General features: G+C 40.9%; 1 protein-coding gene across 3 annotated transcripts; it reads left to right on the top strand.

The window, feature by feature from the left end:
- Positions 1 to 347: 347 nt before the first annotated feature.
- lyplal1 (lysophospholipase like 1) lies at positions 348 to 14,070 on the top strand. Of its 3 annotated transcripts, XR_015101220.1 has the most exons (6): positions 348 to 446; positions 852 to 951; positions 1,766 to 1,935; positions 11,417 to 11,532; positions 13,426 to 13,587; positions 13,767 to 13,903. XR_015101220.1 is itself a non-coding variant. In XM_086113946.1 (5 exons), exons 1-5 carry the CDS (start codon positions 362 to 364, stop codon positions 13,995 to 13,997), a joined length of 702 nt encoding a protein of 233 aa, XP_085970072.1. In that variant the 5' UTR covers positions 348 to 361; the 3' UTR covers positions 13,998 to 14,070. The 3 variants fall into 3 exon arrangements, 2 of the variants coding, with proteins under 2 accessions (XP_085970072.1, XP_085970073.1); XM_086113946.1 differs by lacking the exon at positions 13,426 to 13,587 and having other exon boundaries at positions 13,767 to 14,070; XM_086113947.1 differs by lacking the exon at positions 13,767 to 13,903 and having other exon boundaries at positions 13,426 to 13,762.
- Positions 14,071 to 26,280: the final 12,210 nt, after the last annotated feature.

Raw genomic sequence — 26,280 nt, 5'->3', positions numbered from 1 at the left:
CTTTGGTGCAGACTGGCTGGTCACAGCTCAAATTCAACAGGAGATGGAGAGCTTCACACACATCAAGCATGACCAAGATTGATTGTGATGTGGATATCTTGTTTATTTTATCTTATTTTGTTGTTTTATTTTCAAAGCAACTGAGAAACATTGAAAACAAATGATTAAAAAAGATTCTATTTTTTTGTTTGTATTCGAGTGTACGTGTTTGCATTTGACAGAGACAAATAGTCATCGTGTTTTGTTTTTATTTTTGTGCAAATGTTCAATACTAATTAAAAAAAAAGAAAGAAAGATTCCATCCCGTGCTGCATTGCGCGCACTCTCGCGAGATTAAGTTACCGGTACAGTATTTACCGTCATGGCTGCTATACAGAAGCTTCGCAAGTGTGTTGTGTCTCCCACAGGGAAGCACTCCGCTTCGGTTATCTTTCTACATGGTTCAGGTGCGTTGTTTCTGAAACTCTCAAGTATGCAAGAAGTTTTACCTTGATTATTTTTTTTAATAGTCAGTCGGATAGTTCAAGGTTGTCAAGACGGACTTCTTCACGGATTTTGCTATTTAAAAATACTACTTTTAGCACTAAGATTAAGAACGTCTGTGGTGTTATGGTCCACATAGATAATCTAGCATCTGTTAAGGAATAAAGTAGCCCTTGAAACAGCTGTGCAGCATTTTCATGTAATGTATTGCAGCGCATTTACTTGGAGGATTCCTTCTACAGTGAATCATACTATGTAAAAGGATATTGTGTTGAAGAGATCAGTACATTACGCAGGACACAATATCAACACATAATTTCCATGATTCCCATAGTCGGTACGCTGATGGTCTTAATTTCCACAACTAGGTGACACAGGGCAAGGATTAAGATCTTGGGTTCGAGATGTGATGATGCCTGGTCTGACCTTTGCCCACATCAGAGTCATTTACCCCACAGCCCCAGCAAGGTATGGTTAGTGTGTGTTTGTTTGTCAATGTACTAAATATGTCTCAAAGGCGACTCAAAATTCTTTGAAATAGTCTTCTTGGAGGCGTTTGGAAGAGTGCATATGTCTGAATCAGTCAGACAGATTTAAAGTTGATATTAAGCAGCCGTGCCAGCCTCCTTGTACAAAGTCTGTGTAAGATCCGATTGAGTCCATGTGTGAACTGAATAGGTCATTGTGGAGAGAATTCACAGCGAGTGAGTGGGTGTGGTGTTGTTTTGATCATGTGCCTGGAGCAAAACCAGGAACACTGGCGGTGCTGATATGAAAATCCTTTTCAATTGACATGGTTGTTTATGAAAATATGACCTAGCCGTGTGATAGTGTGTACAGTATTTAAAATACATTCAGAGCAGAATTTACCAATCCTTAATCTAATACTGTCCATTCAGAACCTTGTTTATTTAGCTACGATAACTACAGTGACGATTTTAACAAATTTTAAAAAATTATTTGGATGTTGACACTGATTGACATTGATTTCTGTCTTTGCTACCAAACAATTTCCTTTTCAAGCACAAGACAGTCGAACCTCAAAAAGCGAATGACATGTAATTTGGAAACTGACCTCAAAAGTGTTACAGGAGAGGTAGAAAGTTAAATTTGAAGGTGAGGAAAATGTGAACAAATCCAAGGACAGCTAGCATTCCAAAAGCAATTGTTGTCTCCCTTTAAAGTTCTGCAATTAGAAAATTGTGTGTGAACATTTTAAATAATTAATAATTACCATGTTACTGTCATTTGAGCTGACCTTTGACCCCTTAATTCCAATCAGACCATACACACCAATGCATGGAGCTCTGTCCACCGTTTGGTTTGACCGATACAAGATCTCATACGACAGCCCAGAGCACCTACAATCCATAGATGCCATGTGCAGCACCTTAGGGTCCATCATTCAGGACGAAGTCCTTGCTGGGATCCCCAAACATCGAATAATCATCGGTATGAATCTGTGACACTATTAGTTCAATACATGATCCGTGTTTTGTGCTTATCGTATTATATTGCTTGGAACTGCAGTAATTGGCTTTTTTTGATGCATGATGCAGAAAGGGTAAGGCTGGACGATTCTGGAAAAAATAATAATCACGACTGTTTTGATTGAGAATGAAACCAAAACTTAGTCTTTAGTCAGTTACTAAAACTCAACTACTCCATAGCCTCATGCCCATTCATCCCTGCATGTTGAATACTTTATTCTTGAACTCGCTCGTGTTTTTGTCAAGTATTAAATTCAATTCAATTCAATTGTATTTATAGAGCACTTTCGAACAGCCATCGCTGCATACAAAGTGCTGTACATGGAGCAATTTAACATATACAATAAACAGTAAAACAAATCGGTAACAAAGATGGTAGAAAGCACTGAACAGTAAAACCAAGAACAAATCTAAGTCATGCTGAGTCGAATGCCAAAGAATACAAGTGAGTTTTGAGGAGGGATTTGATCATGTGAAATTCATGCCTCTAACATTTTTCTGCGACATCCACATCTTTGATGCCTTTCATCTTTGCCCACCTAGAAGCCTCGAATAAGCATCGGCCTTCTTTTTTAATCTTATCTTATTTTCACCACACATTACCTGTGGAAATGTGTGTTCGTATGACAAAAAAGTCCTTGGATCCTCAAATATTTGGAAAGGAGAATTCCTTGAATTCTTGAAAACTCAACTGAAAATATAACTTGAAAGAACAATTGAATTGAATTTTGAATTGAATTGAGTACAACTTTATTGTCAAATGTGCTGTACGGTACAGATGAAATTTCTTCCCTCTCAACATAAAACAAGAGGAGCAATAAAACAATGGAAAAAAATAAGAAACGTAAAATAAGAATGTACAAAAATTATAGCAATTGGAGAAAAAAAACAATAAAAACAAACGCCGTCTGTTTAGGCCCGTCTTGGCTTCTTATGGGCACTGTCACAAGAATGGCATAAGAAGTAGGTTGCAATTGAACTCGTTATTTTTTCACAGATTGGTGAAGTGTCTTCTTCCCTGTGTGTATGTGTTTCCACAGCATTTGCGCGTGAATATACGGTTATTTGAAGGGATATCACTCCTGAAGTCAAAGATAGCATCTCGGTGGAATATTACATTGACTTTAGCATTCGCGGCTACTGTTGTTTGAAAAGTGAAGCATGTTTTGTGCAACCCAATTACAGTAAAGTTGGGACATTGTGTTAAAAATGAATCATTACTTATACCATATGAAGGTAGTTCGAGCAAATTAATCAGTAGCCTCTGAATTAATCAGTAGCCAAGAAGGAGCTCTGATTTTCCAAAAGGTTGGTGATCCCTGCTCTAAATTGTCCTGTAGTGCGATTGTGAGCACGGATGGTTGTTTGTCTATGTGTGCCCTGATTGGCTGGCAACCAGTTCAGGGTGCACCCCGCCGACTGCCCGGAGATAGGCTCCAGCACGCCCGCGACCCTTGTGAGGATAGGCACATTCGAAAATGGATGGGTGGGGAAAAAAGAGGAGTTATTTTTGTCAACAAGGGGTCTAATATATTGTTCTGCACAGCATCATGAATGGAAGTGAGAGTGATTTAAAATGGTGACAACATATCAGTAACTGACTTCAACATCCTCCCCTATGTCAGATCTTTTTACTTTGGCTGGATGGTGGCGATGCAATCTGTCAACCCCCAACACAACCACTCTATCCCTTTCAGGCATTCACTCACTCACAGCCCTCCCTTTCTCACAGTATCTCTTTTCCTCTAATGCCGTTCCCCTTCACATACACAAACACGTAGAGAGTCACAAAACCTTACTCCCTGCCTCCCGTGGTCATGATATAAAATAAAGAATGCGACTCATCAAGTTCCTGAGGCCTTTTATATTCTGCCAACAGTGAATAAAGCGTTTGTCAAGGCATTTCTCTGCCCTAAAAAGCTTTTTGCTTCAAATATTACTCTTATCAAGCCCATCTAAATCACTGTGAAATACAATGAGTCAGATGATGTACTATAAATATTATGACTGGAGTAAGGTAAGAGTTCCCACAGGAAACATATGGTAGGCCATCAACTGTTTTAATTTCACGGTTGCTGGTCACCCCTGAAAGAGGAAACTACTGAGAGCGGTGGGGAAAGGGTTAACCTTCAAGTCGTGAAACCATGAAGGTAGTGCTGCAGGGGAGGTTGGGGGTTTGAGAAAACTGTGTGAAAGGCGTAGTGTTAAGGGCCAGAAATGCTCCCCGACTTGATTCCTAAGAACTGCAAGTGAAAAAACATGTGCTCATGGGAAAGTGCTGAAATACGTTCTTACGAAATCATAACATTTTGTCATTAACTATAAATACTCAGTGGATTCACTTGGCTGTTCTGTAGAAATGCGGCCCTGTGTTCCCAAAGTGCACTTCCCTGGCTGATCGACAAGCACTTGAAGTTTCTATGGAAATCATTTTTGAGGGGGCAGGCTGCTGTTCCGGTATAAGGAGAGGGAATTTCAAATTGAATACACATTCCATTAATTGTCAGTATCGTGGAATGCCGTATTCTTTTCTCAGTACCCTTTATCAATTTTCTTGTGTTCATTTGTTAACAGTTAACAAAAGAAAACAAGAAAATGGATCGATGCTTTAGTCATTTTTAGTGGACGACGTGACGTTTTGATAGATTTTTTTTATGTCACAAATTTTGCATATACAGTAAATATTCTCTAGTACGGACTCGTGTTTGCGCTGTCCAATTTGTCCTGATAACAGAAATTCCTCATTTGGGAAATGAGCATGCTACATGTCCTTTATGAACCTGCAAGTATGTTGACAAAATGCACGTGTAACAACACAATCAATAAAATACAAAAATATACTGTCCAAAAACTGTTTATATAACAAAAACTGCAATACAGGTGTATCCCAAAAAAATCACATAGAGTATTTTAATGTTTATTTTTTTCTGTCTTGGGGAAAAAATGTGTATTTTGGATTGTTTTATTGGATGCATTCTTTGGTTTATGACAATGTTTGCCTGCGTGTCATACAGTTTTCTTGCTAGTTGCAAGTAACTGTCCCGTTGATCACCGATGTCTGGTAATTCTTGTGCATACTGAAGGATTTTTGTTGCCATTTGCATTGCTTCCTTGCTGGATGGTGGCTTGTCATCAGGAGTTGAATCGATGCCTTGTTTTTTAAAGTTTCGTAGATTTGCGTCTTTCTGACTCCAAGTGTCTGCTGGATCTTTTTAACTTTGTGTCCAGCCTCGCTCAAACGGATGCATTTCACTCGCTCTGCTCCAGTCGTTACAGTTCTTCTACGTTTCGATGCGATGATCTACACGACGTGATTGAATAAAGTTAAAATCTTTTGCAATTACAGTAAAACGCACGCCAATAAAAAGTCGCTTACACGTCTTCGTTTCGAATCTGATGAATGAAAACAGCGAAGCGAACACGTTTCTTCGAGTCGAGTGGGTGCTGCTTTTAAGCTTGTGCCGCGTTCTCCAGGACGTAAGTGAATAAAGTTAAAATCATTCACAATTACAGTAAAACGCACGGCAAGAAAAACTCACTTACACGTCGCCGTTTAGAATCTGATGATCAAAAAACGCGAAGTGAAAACTTGTTTTAGCGTTGTGTCTTTTCCGTCGCATCGGGTGGGCGTTGCGTGTATTTAACCGGGGTGATTGGTTTTAAACATTGAACCACCAGTACGTTGGCGCCTTTTCTGTCTGGTCTACATTGAATTAACATGTTGCAGACTTTGGCCAATGTCGCCTGGGCGCGACGGGTGTTCTCAACTCGTCTTTTGTTGTTCACCCGCTGTTCCCGAATTATCCATTCCCCTTTTGTGACCGAGTTTCGCCCTCTCCCCTGTGATCGCCCACCTGTATTGACGTGCTAATTGTGGACTTCAACAGCCCTCCGGCTTTGTGCACAGGCATTTGGGGGTGCTGGATACGCACCCAAACGTTTAGATGTGCCCAGATTAAATGAAACTTTAAACATGATACAATTTTGCTCATAGATTCCTCTAACAACTTCACACCCACTTCTGGGATTGCACAATATCCTTGAGCATAGTTGGAGCGCTCATGATACCTCTGAAGGCAGAAAACCACTAGGTCAACTAATGCTGGGCTAACCCCGAACGATTTTCACAGTTTCAGACTAAAAACTGAAAATCAGATGGAAGTTTGAGAGTTACTGGAGTTCAGTGCACTCCTGTCATCTTGATCGACTAGTGTAAGGTGGTCATCTCAGTTGTTTTAGGTACGTATTTTCTTAGTCTTGGCGTAATGTCGCGGGGATGTGACATTGCCAACAGCCAATAAATGAGCTCTAACAAAACCGGAAACAGGAAATTTTGCAATCTCGATCAGCATGGACGAAGGGAAAACACCGGCAAAAAAAAAATGATGGGAGAAGTTTACTTTGTGGGGAAAAATGTTTAAAGATTCCATTTGTAGTCTTGTAAATAGTGACCCTGCAAAATTCCTAGTCTTTGTGAAAACTCAATCTGAGACTAGACTGTGACGAAAAACTCTAACTTCAAATGCGAGCAGGTGTTCAATGATAGTTGTCCAAGGACCTTTTCACAATCTTCTCAAAGTCTTCTGCTATACTTGCAGCGATCTTACATCACATCATACGGTGTCGATCCCGTTCATACAAAATAGTCACATTGACCTGGCGGCACAAACAGAGTCACAATTAAAAATCACAATTTCATTTATCTGTATCTATTGGTTAGGATATGATATCAATTTTGTTTAGGTCCTATTTATCTGACAGAACCTTTTGTGTCAGCCTTGGCTGCTCTGAGTCACGCACTGCTCCCCTGTCATGTGGTGTTCCACAGGGCTCAATTCTGGGGCCTCTGCTGTTCTCGCTGTATCTGCTCCCACTGGGTTCCATTTTAAGGAAACATGGTATTCCCTTCCACTGCTATGCAGATGACTGCCAGATCTATGTCCCACTAAGCAAAAAAGACACCTTCTCGTTAAGGCCACTTCTGTCCTGCCTGGAAGAAATCAAAACCTGGATGGCACAAAATTTCTTGAATTTCAATGAAAAGAAGACAGAGGTGATACTGTTTGGTCCCAGTGGCCCTTCTACATCCCATCCTGTAGACTTGGGCCCCCTGTCTCCTTATCTTAAGTCAACAGTCTCAAACTTGGGCCTTAAACTGGACAGTGATTTCAAACTTGACCGGCAAATTGGTGCCGTTGTTAAATCCAGCTTCTTTCACCTTAGACAGCTGGCCAAAGTAAAACCTCTCCTCTCTCATGAACACTTTGAGACAGTAATTCATGCCTTTGTCACATCCCGGCTCGATTACTGCAATTCCCTTTACTTTGGAGTCAGCCAGTCCTCCATTAAGCGCCTTCAGCTGGTCCAGAATGCCGCTGCCCACCTCTTGACTGGTACTCCTAAGAGGGAGCACATAACTCCTACTCTGGCATCCCTTCACTGGCTCCCCATACATTTTAGAGTTATTTTCAAGATCCTCTTATTTGTTTTCAAATCTCAAAATGACCTCGCGCCACCTTACCTCTCTGAGCTCATCCGCCCCTACACACCTGCCCGCTGCCTCAGGTCTGCGGACCAGACATTATTAGAAGTACCAAGAACTAAACTGAGGCTCAGAGGGGATCGAGCCTTTTCTGTTGCTGGTCCCTCTCTCTGGAATGACATCCCACTGAACATTCGGCAAGCCTCCTCGCTGCCCATCTTCAAAACCCTCCTCAAAACTCACTTGTATTCTTTGGCATTCGACTCAGCATGACTTCGATTTGTTCTTGGTTTTACTGTTCGGTGCTTTCTACCGTCTTTGTTACCAATTTGTTTTACTGTTTATTGTATATGTTAAATTGCTCCATGTACAGCACTTTGTATGCAGCGATGGCTGTTCGAAAGTGCTCTATAAATACAATTGAATTGAATTCAATATAAAACAAAACCCTTTTTACAGACGTGTGGGATGAACATCCAATGGTTTTCTTCGTTGTAGTGATAAGTGATTGTCGATGACAGTTCATTGATTCATTATTTTCTTTGTATTTTTAATGGAATGTGAAATTGAATGTTCTGAACTTGTTTTGATGCTGGTGTTAAACTGAGCAGAATCATGCTGGTACAGAGGAGCAACAGTAGACGTCTTTGTGGATAGAGCCTAGCTGCCCATAAATGATGTCATGTTGTTTGTTGAATCAACAACGCCTGTGCTGGAGGCACCTAATTACAGTATTTTGCGTCAGTTGCTTCAAGATGCAATTATCAGCAATGTGTTCCACAATGTTAGTTTAAAAAAAAATGGAGCTGCTAATGCTTCACTTGGATCACATTTTTCTCTTCCCCCTTCTTGAAAATTAAGCCAAAGCGTTCTGTTCTAACGACCAAATTATGCCGACTACCTGTTTGAAAGCTGAGCAACCAGTGCCAAATACGGACACGCTTGAGATGGGCCGCCGTCATCCTTGCCCCCTGCTGTGCCCTGCCCTGTGGTGAACACCCCGAAAACCAAGAACGGTGAGAAAAGGGGCTGTGGAAACCAAAATTTTATTCTGGTACGCTTAAGGGGGACACTGAAACATTTGCAGATTGGAAAAGAACCATGCCTAACATAGATCAACCATGAAATTGAGCCAAATTATATTGGACCTGCAATGGTAAGGCAAAGCAAAGCAGCCTTGTTTATATGGCACGTTTTATACACAAGGCAACTCTATGTGCTTCACACAGGCAGAGACACAACACCTACCAGCATTTACAAACACAACAGTGAACAACATTCAGAAGCAAAGCAGAGAAAACAGAAGTCGCTTACAAACATTACCGAAAGCATGTACATGGACAACATTACAACACATTAACAAGAACCATTAAAACCAGTTAAAAGTAAAGAAACTAAGACTTGTTTCCAACAAAGAAATGAGTTCAGAAGATATTATTCACGCTTCACCATGTTTATTTTGCACTCTGGGCGCCACTAATTGACTCAAGTCTGCAGATCTCAGAGCCCTACTGTGTTTATATTCAATCACCATTTCTTTGAGGTATTCAGGACCCCAACCATTCACTGATTTATAGACCAATAGCAGCATTTTAAAATCTATTTTACAGCTAATTGACAGTTTAAAGCCTTTAGGACTGGATTAATATACTCGCATCTCTTTGTTGTGGTCAGAACTGAAGCTGCAGCGTTCTGAATGAGCTGCAGCTGTTTGATGCTCTCCTGAAAATAATCAAGTCTACTGGAGATAAAAGCATGGATCATTTTCTCCTAGTCTGCTTGGAGCATGCAGCCCGTCAATCTGGATATGTTTTTCCGCTACTAACAGGGTGTGTAAGTCATTGATTTGATATGATATCTGAAAGTCAGGTCTGAGTTGATCAGCAACCCAAGATTTCGGATTTGGTTTCTCAAGAGAGTGACTGCAGGTGTTTTCTAAAAACAATCCTCTTTATTGCCGAAAACAATTACATCTGTCTTGTTTTGTTTTAGCTAAAGGAAATGTTGGTTTATCCAGTTGTGCATTTGCTCTAGACAGTGAATTAATTGATTGTTAATTGATCTGGTATCATTTGGCGACATTGACAAATATACTGTAGCTGTTGTGTCATCTGCATAACCATGATAGCCAACGTTGGCATTCTGAAGCATTTGACCCAAAGCTAGCATCTACAGAGTGAGCAAAAGGGTTCCAAGAACTGACCCTTGAGGGAACCCACATGTCATTTCCACAATCAGATTCAAAACTTTCAATTCAAAACAAAGTAATTCCTTTCCTCCGCATAGGACCTGAAACATTTTAGGACCTGTCCAATTAATCCCACCCAAGTTTCTAACCTGTTCAGCACTATCTTATGATCAATTGTATCAAATGCTTGACTGAGATCCAATAAGACGAGCATCGTCATTTTGTCTGCGTCGTAGTTTGGCAGTGGGCGTAATGCGCAAAAGTCTTGTGACACGTCTCCAAATTAACGAAAGGGACTTTGTCCCCGTGACTACTTTTGTCGCACATATGGTGTTGACTCTACTTTTGTTGAACAAATTGTAGCATTCCCAGTGATAAAGAAATTAAAGAATTAATGACAAAAATGTTTGCGGTGGAGTGCGACGGTTATTGCAGGAGGAGCTCTAGCACCTCCTAGCGCCTCAAGACTCTACCTATAATGGTTCAAAGAGTTTGGTGTGGGAGGACTTGACTGGCCTCACAAAGCAATGAAGTAGAATGTATTTTGGACAAGAAATTTGATCAATTCATTTTCCATATCTGTGGTAAGGGGAGAGTTTGAAACAAAAGTAGGAGGGTTTTTGTGTGTGTGTGTGTGTGTGTGTGTGTGTGTGTGTGTGTGTGTGTGTGTGTGTGTGTGTGTGTGTGTGTGTGTGTGTGTGTGCGCGCGCGTGTGGGAGAGAACTTCACTGGACTCACCAAGTGATGAAGTAGAACGTATTTTCGACACGCAATTTGTTCAATTTACTTTCCATTTCCATAGTAAGGAGGTGTAAAGGGTTTTTTTAAGCATTGCTGAGTAGAGATGTTTGCAATTTTTAAAATTTGCTAAGTGCACTTATTCATAATTGCACCCAATTATCATTTTCATTTGGACTGGTCAGTTAATTCATGAGTCCACATTTACCATCTCTTCCTTTCACTCTTCTTCCTTCAGCTGTTTGACGTGATTTTGGGTACTTTGGACACTTTCCCGGGTATACACAGATGTGAAAGATTAAGGATAGAATTGGATGGTTTATTACAAAGTACAAGACCAAAAAGTTGATGATGTGAAACTTATGATTTGTTTCTTTCTCTTTTTTATTTTTATTTTATTTTTTTTAAAGTGAGCCTTGAGTTGCCCTGCGTAAATGCATAATATCCATCCATCCATCCATTTTCTAATCTGCTTTTCCTCACGAGGGTTGTGGGTGTGCTGTAACCTATCCCAGCTGACTTCAGGCGGTAGGCAGGGGACACCCTGAACTATTTGCCAATCGCAGGGCACACATCGACAAACAACCATTCACACTCACAATCACACCTAGGGACAGTTTAAAGTGTTCCATTAGCCTGCCATGCATGTTTTTGGAATGTGGGAGGAAACCGGAGTACCCGGAGAAAACCCACGCAGGCACAAGAACATGCAAACTCCACATAGAATGGCCAGAGCCGGAATTGAACCCTGCACCTCTGCATTGTGAGGCGGATGTGCTAACCAATTGTCCACCATGCCACCCTATTTTTAATTTCCTTTGATATATATTTTGTATTCGAATAAAATTGTTGTCACTTGTGATCAAAATTGTAAAAAGACATAATGGCCTGACCAAGTATCGGTACTCGGTATCGGCAAGCTCCCATGTGTAACTTCCTGTACTTTATCTGAGAGAAGTAGCATGGGTCCATCCCTAGTTCAGATGTGGGGGGGAAATAATCAATTATTTTTCTCTTTGTCTCTCCAATTGCAAGGGGGCTTCTCCATGGGTGGCGCTATGGCCCTCCACTTGGCATGTCGCTACCACCCTGATGTCGCTGGGGTTTATGCGCTCTCAGGTTTCCTCAATAAAGACTCCGTTGCTTTTCAGGTACAACACATCAATGTATACAAAGTCACTCCCTGTTATTTCTGGTTACATTCGTGATCAAAGTGTTTGACGTTTTAATTATTATTTTAAGTGTGTTTTTTTTATGACACATAAACAAACAGACAACTTACATAAACAAATTGGAACCTCCTTCCACCTCCCTGGGATGCCGAACAGAGGGTCTTTGCGTAAACGTCTGAGTTGAATATATTGAAATATCTTTGCTGCCAATGCCAGAAATGTTGGACTATGAACACTGAATTGTCTTAATAACTGTTCAAAGGAGGCAAATCTCTTGTCTATCTCTTGTGTATAAAAAGGTTTCCCTTTTTCTGGTTTCTGAGCGAGTATCAAAAGTGTCATCAAGCACAGATGGAGTGAGCATATTGATTCTTGTCTCTGGTGCTGCAAATGAAAGTTTGATAGAGTCAAAAGATCGATTCCGATTGCAAATCGTAACTGAGAGTATCTCCACTGTGTGGACAATTATTTGACTGCTCAGACTCAAAATTACCCTTTCGAGGTACTTTCAAACATAAGGCTATTGTTTTGTGTTTTTTGTTATTGTAAAGTGTCCTTGGGTGTCTTGAAAGGCGCTTATAAATAAAATGTATTATTATTATTATTATTATAGAACCTGTGGATTAAATTGAAGCATCCTCAAGAAATATTCAACTGAGATTCACTACTTCCTCTATTAGCCATTAGTAATACATGAAATTTGAAAGTGCCATACCTCCCACTGTGTAACTTATAGAGAGGGTTTATGTTGTGGAAAATTGCACGATGAAATGTTAATAGAAAATGTTGTAGTTACTGCAAGTATTCCTCAGTAATACAGAGAAAATGGAGCGACGTGAATATTCACTTTGTGAGTCAATTTCCAGTGTGCACCCCTAAATTTTCTTTCAGCAACCCTAAAATTTTAAGTCTGGGGGTGTGCTCCGAGTAAAAAAAAAAAAAAAGTCAGGAGCCCCGGATATTCCACTTCAATGAATGTCCAGAGTCCATAGACAGACGTGATACTTAGTGCTTTGAATTGAAATTGGTGTGTTCGTGTACATGCACGAGCTTATATACTGTACATACAGTTGCAAGCTAAAGTATGTCAACTCTTTTCTAAATATCATTTGTCACAATCACCAAACACCATTTTCTTTTTCCAACTAACTAATTGGATGTTGCTGGTTTTATTCAATTTTAATGTTTGTGTGGCCAAACTATCTGCTTGTGCTAAAATTCTATGGCAAATGTATGCAGAAATCCAGATACTACTGTGCCTTGACTTGAGTTTAATAATGTTCCTTGACCACGCTTGTACCTCAAATTGTTTTTCCCCATTGAAATGAATAGAAATGCCATGAATTCCTGCTTCTCAAAAAAAAACCACCATCTTATTAGAAAAGTAACACTACACAGCATTGTATGCATTGAAATACATCCTGTATTCCCACAATTAAAGGGAATGTAAAGATGTAAAAAAAAAAAACAGTTTATGCATCATGATTTTATGCACCTTCTGGGGCACCATACAATTCATTCAAAACTGTTTCAGTTGTCTGCAATGATAGTCGTTTGCAGAGGATAAAGAATAGATGCCGACATGTAATTTTATTGTCTGTCTACATGTGTTGCTGTTGCCATCTAATGGGCGAGGGTCATAACTCAAATTGCTCACAAGGCAAAAAATAAATAAATAAAATCCTGGCAAGCCACATATAGGGTCAATTGGGTCACCCGTGAGTGGAGGTAATAAATACTGTATCCATTTTCATTGCTTGTGATTTGAGTCAAAATCTCGAATTTCATAACATTGACTTAATCACAAATATAGCCACCTCCAGCTAATATATGCCAATTTCGGACTTCAATTCTGAAAGATGCATTTTGCAGGGGCCTTGTAGGGCGAGGGGGTTGTCCGACGGGACACCTGGAAGCACTCTGCTCCGAGGATGCATTGGGCCTAGTATTGGTGGCGCCAGTAAATCTATACTTCCGTAGGTTGGCTGCCATCTGGATGTTATTCCTCAGAGTCTTTGGTGTTAGTGTGAAAAGGTCAGATTTTTTTTTTTTTGCTGATTACCGTGGAACTAAAAGTGGAAGTTGTAAAAGGCCTTGTGGGAGCCCCCGCAAAACTCTGCTTACTCCAGCGCAGTCAAACCACTATATTTACGATTACTTGTGAACATTCACAGTACACTGGCCCTCACTTGTGTAGTTTTTGTGTCATGAAGGCAGTGGAAGAGCGCGTCAGAGCGGGACACTCCCTCCCGGAGTTGTTCCAGTGCCATGGGACAAGTGATGAGCTGGTGCTTCATCAGTGGGGAGAGGACACATCGGTATTGCTACAGAAGGCAGGGATGAAAACCGCTTTCCACTCCCTTCCTGGTCTCCACCACCAAATCTCCCTGCAAGAGATGGAGCTGCTGAAAGCCTGGATTCTCCAAAAACTTCCATCCAGCTGATCCTGACCCCTGTCATCTCCTCATTGTGTGTGTAATGTTATTTTTGTAAAAAATATATATATTTTGTTGTGTTTATTGTTGCCATTCTTTATTGAGAAAGCATGTAAAGGTGTTCATATAAGCAGAAGATAGTCATTATTTGAACATCACATACCAGTAATTATTTTAATATTTTTTCCCCAGTGCAAGGCTCTTGTACATAAAAAAACAAATTCAATGAAGGCACAAAACAATTGAACATTAAGTGCAAGAACTCATTAGGTGCATTTTTTTCATACAGATCAGCTCAATGAAAGATTTTAATGTTACTCTGTTTGTCCTGCATGTCATTCAAATTGAATGGGCCTACCCACTCGCGCAGCCGTTCACTTGTCGTTGTTGAAGGAGACCTGCGAAGCCGATGGCACCATTTTTAACGAAAGCCGCTTGCCCACCATACCCGCTGAGAACACTTTTAACGCCTTTGAATGAAGCGGTGTTTTTGGAGTACACAACTTGGAGTATGTCCTCATGCACGTTCAACAACTGTCAACAGTTCTTGTTGAAATCAGCAGCTGGTTGGAATCCATCACGTGCACTTTAATTAATTCAAGGCCAGGGAGTACGTGCAGTCTTGCGTAACTTGCTTATTTTCCACTTCGCACAATCATGAATGGGACGGCATGGTGATCGACTGGTTAGCACGTTCGCCTCACAGTTGAAAGGTCATGGGTTCGTATCCGGCCCCAGCATTCCTGTATGGAGTTTGTATGTTTTCCCTGTGCCTGCGTGGCTTTTCTTCGAGTCCTCTGGTTTCCTCCCACATTCCAAAAACATCCACCGTAGTTTGATTGACCACTCTAAACTATCCCGAGGTGTGATTGTGCGAGTGAATGATGTTTTGTCTATGGCTGTGTCCAAAGTCACAGGTTGCGTCCGCCGGAGGCCGCATTTCCGGCTGCATGATGTCACTCGCCACGCAACTCGACTGCACGTGATTTCCAAATTCTCGAAAGACAATTCGGAGGCTGAGTCCTTCAACGCCATCAAAGGCTCATCCTCATGTAGCCTCCGTGGACCGCATCAAGAACGCGCTAGTGTTGTGTGATGTCTACCATCTTCTGCTGTACCGGGTAATTATCACTTAAAACTGGTCAGTTGCTTCGGCGGCAACATTTGTATCATTGTCACAAATAATCAACGGGCCACTTTGAGTATGGGCCTCCTCCACCGGTTGAACCATCCTTACCTGAGAATCAGGGATGATAAATGTTATGGAACTTCACAGTGCAGTGAAAAACTTTTGTTCGATTCCTTTTTTCCCCTCATGGTTTCCCTACTTTAATGATTAAGGTCAGTCAACAAATGTAAATATCAAACAAAGACAACCCAGGTCAACATAGGTCTTTAAATGGTGATTTTTCTTTATTAAGGGGGAAAAAAACTATTCAAAGCTACCTGGCACTGTGTGAATAAGTACTCCCCCCCCCCTAAAAAATTATATATATGTTTTAATATATATAGATATATACATATGTGTATATATAGATAGATAGATATCAATATATGTGTGTGTGTATACATATAAGCTCCTTTTCGGCCAAATCATGGCCCCCGCCAGTTTTCAGTTTGCCTGTTCCCCTGTGGGATGTTCCAAACATGTGAAAGTAACTCATTGTATTTTGTTTTTATTCATGTTTAACACGATGTCCCAACTTAATTGGAATTGAGTTGGTACATACCTGAGAATATGGTCTTTTATCTGATGCACATTTTGTTCAGATATGATTTATTGATTCTTAAGAAATATATAAACATGTGATAAGTGTGACATCAAACCCTCGACTCCCCAACTAATAATTGTAGGCCCCAAACATATTTTATTGGATAAATGGCATATAAATAGCTCACCGTGAGACTGCATGCATCTATCTATCTATCGATCGAGCGATCTATTTATAGATATACACTACCGTTCAAAAGTTTGGGGTCACCCAAACAATTTTGTGTTTTCCATAAAAAGTCACACTTATTCACCACCAAACGTTGTGAAATGAATAGAAAAGACATTGACAAGGTTAGAAATAATGATTTGTACTTGAAATAAGATTTTTTTTACATCAAACTTTGCTTTCGTCAAAGAATCCTCCATTTGCAGCAATTACGGCATTGCAGACCTCTGGCATTCAAGCTGTTAATTTGTTGAGGTAATCTGGAGAAATTGCACCCCACGCTTCCAGAAGCAGCTCCCACAAGTTGGATTGGTTGGATGGGCACTTCTTGCATACCATACGGTCAAGCTGCTCCCACAACAGCTCAATGGGGTTCAGATCCGGTGACTGCGCTGGCCACTCCATTACCGATAGAATACCAGCTGCCTGCTTCTGCTCTAATTAGTTCTCGCACAATTTGGAGGTGTGTTTGGGGTCATTGTCCTGTTGTAGGATGAAATTGGCTCCAATAAAGCGCTGTCCACTGGGTATGGCACGGCGTTGCAAAATAGAGTGATAGCCTTCCTTATTCAGAATCCCTTTTACCCTGTACAAATCTCCCACCTTACCAGCACCAAAGCAACCCCACATTACCTCCTCCATGCTTAACAGATGGCGTCAGGCATTCTTCCAGCATCTTTTCATTTGTTCTGCGTCTCACAAACATTCTTCTTTGTGATCCAAACACCTCAAACTTGGATTCATCCGGCCACAACACTTTTTTCCAGTCTTCCTCTGTCCAATGTCTGTGTTCTTTTGCCCATCTTAGTCTTTTTCTTTTGTTGGCCAGTCTCAGATATGGCTTTTTCTTTGCCACTCTGCCCTGAAGCCCAGAATCCCACAGCCGCCTCTTCACTGTAGATGTTGACACTGGTGTTTTGCGGGTACTATTTAATGAAGATGCCAGTTGGGGACCTGTGAGGTGTCTGTTTCTCAAACTAGAGACTCTAATGTACTTATCTTCTTGCTCAGTTGTGCAACGCGGCCTCCCACTTCTTTTTCGACTCTGGTTAGAGCCTGTTTGTGCTGTCCTCTGAAGGGAGTAGTACACACCGTTGTAGGAAATCTTCAATTTCTTAGCAATTTCTCGCATGGAATAGCCTTCATTTCTAAGAACAAGAATAGACTGTCGAGTTTCAGATGAAAGTTCTCTTTTTCTGGCCATTTTGAGCTTTTAATTGACCCCACAAATGTGATGCTCCAGAAACTCAATCTGCTCACAGGAAGGTCAGTTTTGTAGCTTCTCTAAACTGTTTTCAGATGTGTAAACATGATTGCACAAGGGTTTTCTAATCATCAATTAGCCTTCTGAGCCAATGAGCAAACACATTGTACCATTAGAACACTGGGGTGATGGGAAATGGGCCTCTATACACCTATGTAGATATTGCACCAAAAACCAGACATTTGCAGCTAGAATAGTCATTTACCACATTAGCAATGTATAGAGTGTATTTCTTTAAAGTTAAGACTAGTTTAAAATGATCTTCATTGAAAAGTACAGTGCTTTTCCTTCAAAAATAAGGAAATTTCAATGTGACCCCAAACTTTTGAACGGTAGTTATCTATCTATTTATAGATATATACTGTATATATATTTTTTTTTAATCCGGGTGGACAAGTGGCTAGCGCGTTGACTTCACAGTGCAGAGAGGTACCGGGTTCGATTCCAGCCCAGTGTGGAGTTTACATGTTCTCCCCGTGCCTGCATAGGTTTCCTCCGGGTACTCCGATTTCCTCCCACATTCCAAAAACATGCATGGCTGGCGGATTGAAAACTCTCAATTGTCCCTAGGTGTGAATGTGAGTGTGAGCGCGGATGTTTGTTCGTCTGTGTGCCCTGTGATTGGCTGGCAACCGGTGCAGGGTGTCCCAACACAACTGGCTCCAGCATGCCCCGCGATCCTTGTGAGGATGATGCGGATCAGAAATTGGATGGATGGATGGATATATAAAATCCTTTTCTGGACTTTGCCTGGCATTAGGTCTTTTGCATAAATCTATTTAAATGGATACTCGTCCTAGAAAAGGAAAGCACCTCACCTGCCAACTTTACATTCAACATCAGTGTCCTACATTCTCTTTTTACTTTCCTTTATTGTCTTTATTTGACTTACATCAGGTGAAATCGTGAACATTACTTACACTTTAATCAGGCAACTACGTTGAGGTGATTTGGAGTGGACGATTGGATGAAGGTGGTGTTTGAAGGCATTTGCTCACTTGCAACTACGTGAGCAAATGAGGCTTTTGCATGTGAAGGTGGAGAAGTTGAGATATAGGGGGAGTTGCAGCCAAAACAAACACAAGGAGCTCCGATTTTCGCTCTGGCCCCAGTTACTGATTGCTTCCAGCAAGTGTGAAAGAATGCTACTGTTGAGAAGCCAGCAGTTATGCCCCCCACCTCCCCAAGTCATACCCCTCCTCTGGTGAACTTGCCTACCTCCTCATTATCCCTCACGAGTCACGAAACCACCTCAATCGTCTCTATGTGCCTTCTCTCCTCCCCCTTAGGTGAAAGGACCCAAGGTTGCTCAGTCATGTTATGATAATAAAAAAGGTTTGAGAGGAAAATGAGATTTGTTTTCACGTTTTCCTTACCTTTCTGGGCAACAGTTGAAGCCATGAAGCTTTTGTCGACATTTTATTAAATATCTCTCTTTGTTGTCCATGCAAAAAAAAAAAAAAAAGTTCCTCTTTCTTTCACTTATCCTTTCTCATATTAGTTCTCTTGCCACTTACCAAGTTTGTAAGCTTCTTTTTGCATCACTCACACCACCTCCCTGAGCCAAAAGTGCATCCCCTCTTGGTCAAATTATGGTGTTCTCCCTTGCTTTTGTGTCACAAGGAAGGAATGCAAATCTGGACATCTTGTGGAGTGCAGAGGGTTTTTTTTTTGTTGCCAGTTTCCACTGCACAGTACTTTCCATGTGGAACTGCTCCAAAGTGGCCAGGATAAAGAAGGAATTCCCGACCAAGGGAGTTAAGGTGCTGACAGATTCCAGATTGCTCATCTGACCGCACCCCCTCAGTTTAGATCATAAATTGATGGGATCATCACAGATCAAGGTTTTAGCCATTATAGTAGTTAATATGTTACCATACTCGCACATTGGAGCTGCTTGGTAACGTGACATGTTTTTTAAAAATTTGAAAACAATAAAATTGTAAACCGCAGTGTACAGTAGTCCCCATAATCATTGAGTGAAGTGCTGGAACGAGTGCTTGGAAAAGAACAAACATGACAACACGGGAGATTTCTTGACATTTTCACTTTGTCAGTTTGATTCAGATATTCAAAATTAGTCGTGTCCCTGCTTGTTCACCAATGAACCTCTGACATTTTCTACAGTGTACTTTCAATTTTGCTAGACCTTATGACCATGGTGCACCGAGGGACACGGCCTAATGCAAGTGAACTGTTGCACCGTATTTTTTGTTTTTCAATCAACATTAGTTCCCAGTTGGTGTGTGTTATGCTATGTTCGCTCGCCAGGTGTGTGGGTGCGAGTTGCCAACTCTGTGTGCAGCTGGTCTGACAATGACTATACAGACACACAGTACACAGGAGACCAGTTGAGTCGTATAATTTATTGAATTAAAGGTACAACTGGAAAAGACTCTCAGATTAGGCTATGCCTCCCGTTAGCTTTTGGAGACAACGGTTTATGATATTTTAGGCATCAATTGTAAGTGTAAAGTGCAGTACTAAAATGGGTGAGAATTCCAGTCCTTGCCTAATTACCCTCTGCATACAGGATCGCTCATACGTCATGAGTCTTTCGCTCAATTTCATAAAACAAGACACACAAAACCCCCCACATTTATCTGAAAAAGATGATGTCATAAAAACAGTCGGAACTGGCCTTAACATTTTTTTTTTAATTGTGAGTTTTCATATTTGCCGCCATGGCTTGTGCCTGCTTCCTCCCACATCCTTTAAGGTGCAGCGCGCAAAATGGTACCAAATGCAATGACCTAAGTTTGAAGCGCATGCATTATGAAACGTGCACTTCAGTGCCTTGGAGAGACCGCACTTGGCAAGTAATAATAAATGACTTAGTATTCCCTCAAATTATGAAGTAACGCATTGGTACACAGGCTGTAGTTGTTCATGCAGCAATTTTGTGATTTCTATGATCTATGATCTCCATGTATCCGTAGCAGAAACATGGCGGCAAAACATTTCAGCCTCCTGTGAGGCGCAACCCGTGTGATATATTTCATGATTGCTAAACGTATGATTAATGTGACTGAGCACATATTTTTGTTCATTTTATTGAAATTTCTAGTGTATTTTTTAAAATGAATGAATATGAATGAATGCAAAACTTCGACACACTGTCCCTTTAAAAAAAACACGTTTAGTTAACTGTAGAAGACTGTAACTGTACATTCATGTGAATGTGAATGATTGCCAGCTAAGATCTCCAGCAGCAGTTCATCCGCGACCTGAACGAGGACAAGCTCGATACCACATGGATGAGTTGAGTTTTTCATTTGCCTTTGTACAAATAATTGGGTCCCAATTGCAGTAGTCACAGTGCCATCTCACCCACACAATGTCAGATCAAATTTGATTCAGAACCTTCTTAATGCATTTCCTTCGTTAGGTATTACGAAGATTGTCGTCGTCAAATGTCAGAAAGCGATTTATTAGTATTCTATTAAAAGTTTAGATGAACAGAAAATGAAATACCGTTTTTTAAAGACACGTTGTTTTCAGAATAATTTCGTTTTCCTTCATTTATCTACGATTTTCTCGTCAGCTAGCTGTCACAGTGTGTAGCGGTAGAAGGCTGTGGAGAAATTCCTCATAATAAGTTGGCAGATGCAGGGAGCCAGACAACAGTTACAATGATGACTAGTAGACCACCCTGATGTTCAAAGTAGGCTTCTTGTTTTTCCGTTTTGTTTTTTTTCTGATTCCAAAAGCCATCAGATGAAGAGCTTCAGTAAGACTACATGAAAACATTTGAGCTGATTGACCCTGAGGCGGCACCATCAGGAGCCTCAATCCTGGCTGTCCTCCAGCGCTACGCCCCTTTCCCTAAAATTATACCTCATCAACCCCCTTTGCAGTCTCTGGGGCAATCGTGCCATACACAAATCATTAAAGCACTGTTTTAGCTTAGCTCATCACAATCGAAGTAATTCAATTTACCCTTTTCCTCTTGCCAGAGGATATGCATTTATGGACAGCAAGGCAATGTTAACAAGGCTTTAAAACTTTCTCTGTTTATTGGGTTTAAGCTACGTTGAGTAAACACGCTTAAATGTCGTTTGCATTTTGGAGTTAGATTTGTTCTCCAGTGCAGAACAGATTTTCATGAAAATGCAACTTTATATAAAGGAACCTCGCAATTTGAACAGTCCAAAGGCTGTACAACTTGGAACCTGAACAAAGTTTGGGGGGAAATATGACACCAAAATCACATAAAACCTTGGGGGTCCAAGTTAGTGCTAGCTACTAGCATGAAGCAGCTGCTTCCTGACATCTCTGATTCACTGGTTAAAGGAGACTTTAATTCTCTACTCTTTCATATATAACCGCTTCGAATAGAAAGGCATATGTAGGAATTCCAAAGTAAGATTTCAATCTTGTAATGTTTTACATTACTTTGAGGGTAAAACCTTTTTTTTCCCATTTGTGTTGGGGTTAACATTTCAAAGGGCAAAAATCCAATGAATGAAACTTTTGGTTTGTTATGACACCATGTTAGATTTATTCCTTTAACAACCGGTAAGTGTTAACTTCTTTTTACACTTGTATGGTCATTAAGAATGATACTTCAAAACATTTTCAAGAGTTAAAGATTTTATCAATGTTTGACCCTGGAATTGATACATTTGGTTTTCATTATTTCCTGTGGGGGAAAATTCCAGCATCCCGGAATGGAATGTTCAACGTTAAAGGAAACACTGTCTGACCATATTCACTACCAGTCATAAATTTGGACATATTTATCAGTCAATAGCACTAAAAAGTAGGGATGTAATGATAACAGCAGCACCGCAATGTTAAAATAGCCACGTTATCATTGGCGTCATGTTAGGACATTTAAAAAGAGCACAAATAGGAGCGCATGACAATTAAATGACTGGCCAATCTTATTTCGTTGTCACTGCTGTTATTTATGGAGAAAACACTATTTTTCTCAATATGAGCTTTTCCACAATATTGTGAGTTTTTATACCGCATCGTTAGCTTTTCTTACTGTATATTGTCAAACTCCCCACAATATTGTGATCATTATTATATCGTGAGGTTCATAATGTGATAACATCCTTTCGTGATATTTAGATATCGTTACAGACTTATTAAAAAGTGAGTCCAGGCTTTTTGACTGCTCATGAATAACAGACGGCACATCTCTGTGGATACACATTCTGGACGTTGCACAGAAAATGGCAAACTCTTTCCTGTTACCATTCAGCTCAACAAACTTTGCATATGTATGCTGTTGTATTAGACAGTTCCATTCAGCAAAAACAATCCTGAACAAGAACCTCATTCCATGAACATGGTAGTGGCATTTTCATGATTTGGGCCTGTCTTGCTGCATCTGGTTCAGGTTGACTCAACATCACTGATGAAACTGAATTAGGAAATTTACCAGAAAATTGTCCCGGAAAATGTTAAGGAAATGCATCACTTAAATGAAGAAAGTGGATCAGGCAGTAAGACAAGAACTCTAACCGTGAATGTTGTTCCACTGTGGGACAGTTAAACCAAAACAAATACAATGGTTTCAAATGGCCAAGTCAAACTCCTGTCCCTAATGGGAGGATTTATAAACAGCAGTTCATTTTTAAATTAGTTGCTCTGTACAGAAAAAAAACCCCCACCGTGGGTGAAAATATAATTTGTTCATGCTGTTTCTGCATAGGTCGCTGGTAGTAATCCTTACCTGACTTCAGTGCACGCAGCATGTTTTCGGTGAACACTTAGTGATGGTGTCTCCATCTATGCGCCATGGTTGACCTGATATTCCACAAAGTCTACATTTTTATATGAATGGGCGACATTTCAGGGTAAGGTCAGGTAAGATAGTTTTAACTCAAAATATCCCCAGCCATCTTGAATGCCACATACAGTGTAGAAAATTGATATACCGTCGATGGATTTTGTGTGAAAGAGGGTAAGACTCTCATGAAAGGCCCAGTCTCCTTTGTGTTTACACACGTACCCCTAAACAACTCAAAATTGGATTTGCTTCAGTTTACTACATGTTATCACCACAGTAGTAGGTATTGTGTGTGTGTGTGTGTGTGTGTGTGTGTGTGTCTGTGTGTGTCTGTGTGTGTCTGTGCGTGCGTGTGTGCGTGCGTGCGTGCGTGCGTGCGTGCGTGCGCATGTGCTGCTGCGTGACCACAATCATTTCCCTGCGATTGGAATAGCAGCTGCGAGCATTCACTGAAGGAAAGAGGCCCACTGACTCGGGGCCCTGCGGGGGCTGCCATGTTTTTCTATGTTTTGGGGGCATGCTGCTAAAGTACTCAGGGTGACAGAAACTCTCTCAATTTCTTGAACCGTGTGAGCCTATATTTGACACGGTTCGAATCACTGTTGCCAGAAAAAGCCTTTGTGAAACAGTGAGCAGGAACTCACTGTTGGAATGAGTTCAAACATGAACACATGAAAGCAAACCCCTTCAATCACAAAATGCCCCTCCCGAGCCTTGCTTATTTTGAAGAGGGATCACATTGAAATTTTGTCCTATTAACATGATTAAATCATGAAGTACGGCAAGCATTTTTTCCGCTCCTCCTTTTTCCAGTTCACATACAGTATGTCTACTGCCTGAAAGTGAAAGCATGGAACCTGATCACTGGAGAAAATCGAATTTGATGTATCTTATTGTTTCCAATCTCTCCCCTCGACACTCACGCTGATTCAATTTAGGCATTTCGGAGGGGTTTGACATCACAGAGACATTGCGATTTCTTTGAAGTTGAAACAACTACCGTGTGTAGACCCCATGAGTTGGCCCATATCCAACATACATATTATTCTAACTTTCTCTTGCCATCTGACAGTGGCTCCTCTGTGCTTTGAGAGTCCCAAGATGGAGCTCCAGCTCATTCACACCGACCATCATTTTAACTCTTGTCCCAGCTCAGCAGCCAATAAAAAGGGCTCTTTATTAATCATTACTTTTACTTTGTGCCCATTATACAGTATGCTACACTGGGGGGGGGGGGGGGGGGGGGGGGCTGTTTGACCATCCTTAAAATGAACATGTGAGTCATCCTAAGATTACCAAAGCAGCTAATGCATGTAGTTCTTCTTGCAATGTTTTTAGGTACTTTTGAGTAAGGCACACAAATCCCCCCCACAGCCCACCCCTAAAAAGAAAGAAAAAACTATACCCGGCACTAGACTGTTAGTTTTCCCCTCCTGCATCTGCTTGCCATCCTAACTACTGTGATGGATCTAATGTAAAGAACAACATTGACATACTGTATGCTGAATAAAAAGTGTAAAATTCATGACTTTTTTTTTTGTTGAATATGTGGTTTCTGTTTTGCTATACAGTTTTTCAGATTTTCTGCAAAACACAAGGCCAGCGGTTTTGATCACCAGTGGGTGGACAAGTTCACCTGGCTGAGACATATTAAGGAAGGCATCCTTTGTAATATATGATGCCAGATGCATTGTGGCCCCATGCAGCAGAGATGCCGCTCTTGTGAGAAAGCTATCTACAAACTAAATATAATCATCACGATCCTGGCATATACATGACAAGTAATATAAAATGGCAAGCAATCACTTGTTCTTCATGGTTAATTGGTACAGGACTCCCCCGCGAAAAGTGAAGAACCGAGAAGTAGGATTTGCCCCCCCCCCCCCCCCCCGGAAAGTTTGTGCTTGTATGTGGATGTAATGTTTGCATTCAGTTAAATGTGAACTGGGATTTCACGGCTATACAGTAATTAACATTCATCAACATTGCCTACTGAGAGAGGCAAAAAGGCTTGTGTTGGTGGCATACAAGGTGGCTCTCACTTGATTCGATTCGTAGGCTGGAGGCGCTGACGGTGTCGCTGAGGTTTTTAAATTGGAGAAAAACATGGTGATGGTCATTTATGACGTTCATCTTGTCTTATTATTAGTTTTTTTTGTTGTTTTTTAGTGAAGGAAAAAAAACCCTGACGAGCTGACAGTTTCGGCTGTCACTTCAGCCTTCGCCTGAGCTGTCAGTGCGAAAACTGAAATACATTTAAACTAACTAAAACTAATACGGCCCCTCTGACCACCACCAAACATTTAAGCCCAGCTGTATGTGAGTGGCACTGGAGGGAAGGTGGGTGAAGTGTCTTGCCCAAGACACAATGACACATGACTCGGACAGAGCGGGATTCCAACAGTGGACCGACCCTCCATTTACCGAATGACCGGTTCTTACCTCTGTGCCACGGCCGCCCCAATCTGTGTATGTGCCTGTTGGCATTGATACACGTAACAGAATGGCAGCAACTGAATAGGCCCAGGTTACATACTCATAAATAAATTGAGACCTCATCATTATTTCACTATATTTCACTATATACATTTTCGCTTGGTGGTGTGCCGTGAGATTTTTATCATCGAAATATGCCTTAGCTCAATAAAGGTTGCAAAACATTACTCTTTGCCATGGCGTTCTGTTTTTCCCATCCCGCCTGTTAAAAAAAAAAAAAGAAATAGTCTCCTCTGCTTATTTTCACCCAAACCCAAATTTCATTTCTTTAACGAGACAGAATGTGAAGAGCTGGTCAGTGACCCATTCTTCCACTGTGATGACAACCCTAAACATGTACACACCCTGCCTTTATAGTGGGCCACTTTAAGCATTTCTCAAAACAAACATGGAACAGCAAACCACTTCTTATTCGGAGGAGATGTTTTTGTCTTTGACCAAAAGTGGAAATGAGACAAAGAAAAGAGTGGGTGGCTTGACCCGCGATCGTCTGTTTGTCTCACTCCGAGGTACTCTTGAACCACAAAAGGGTGACTTATGCCCACTGAGGCCTGTCATGATGCTTTGACTGAATAATAGGAACATTTCATACCGCGTGCATGTACCATTGGAAAGCACATCTAAGTCATTCTGTCTTCATTTGTCAATATTTAAAAAGAGACGTGTGACAGCATTGGTGGTCGCTTCTGGTGTTTGCCACAAACCATGAAAGAAAGCGTGTCTGTCCCAGATGTTGTAATTGACACTGATGGTAGACTGGTGTGGTATTACTACAATGTGTCTCACTACAAAACACAAATATAAAGCCTGTGACAGAATTGTACACTTCATATAGTCTAGTTTGTATAT

This window comes from Hippocampus guttulatus, chromosome 6 (genome assembly GCF_054856545.1).
Source record: "Hippocampus guttulatus isolate MCC_2025c chromosome 6, RoL_Hgut_1.0, whole genome shotgun sequence".
In the NCBI taxonomy this organism is placed as follows: domain Eukaryota; kingdom Metazoa; phylum Chordata; class Actinopteri; order Syngnathiformes; family Syngnathidae; genus Hippocampus; species Hippocampus guttulatus.
Note: the sequence above shows the minus strand (reverse complement) of the source record. Positions and strands in the feature narration are given on the sequence as shown.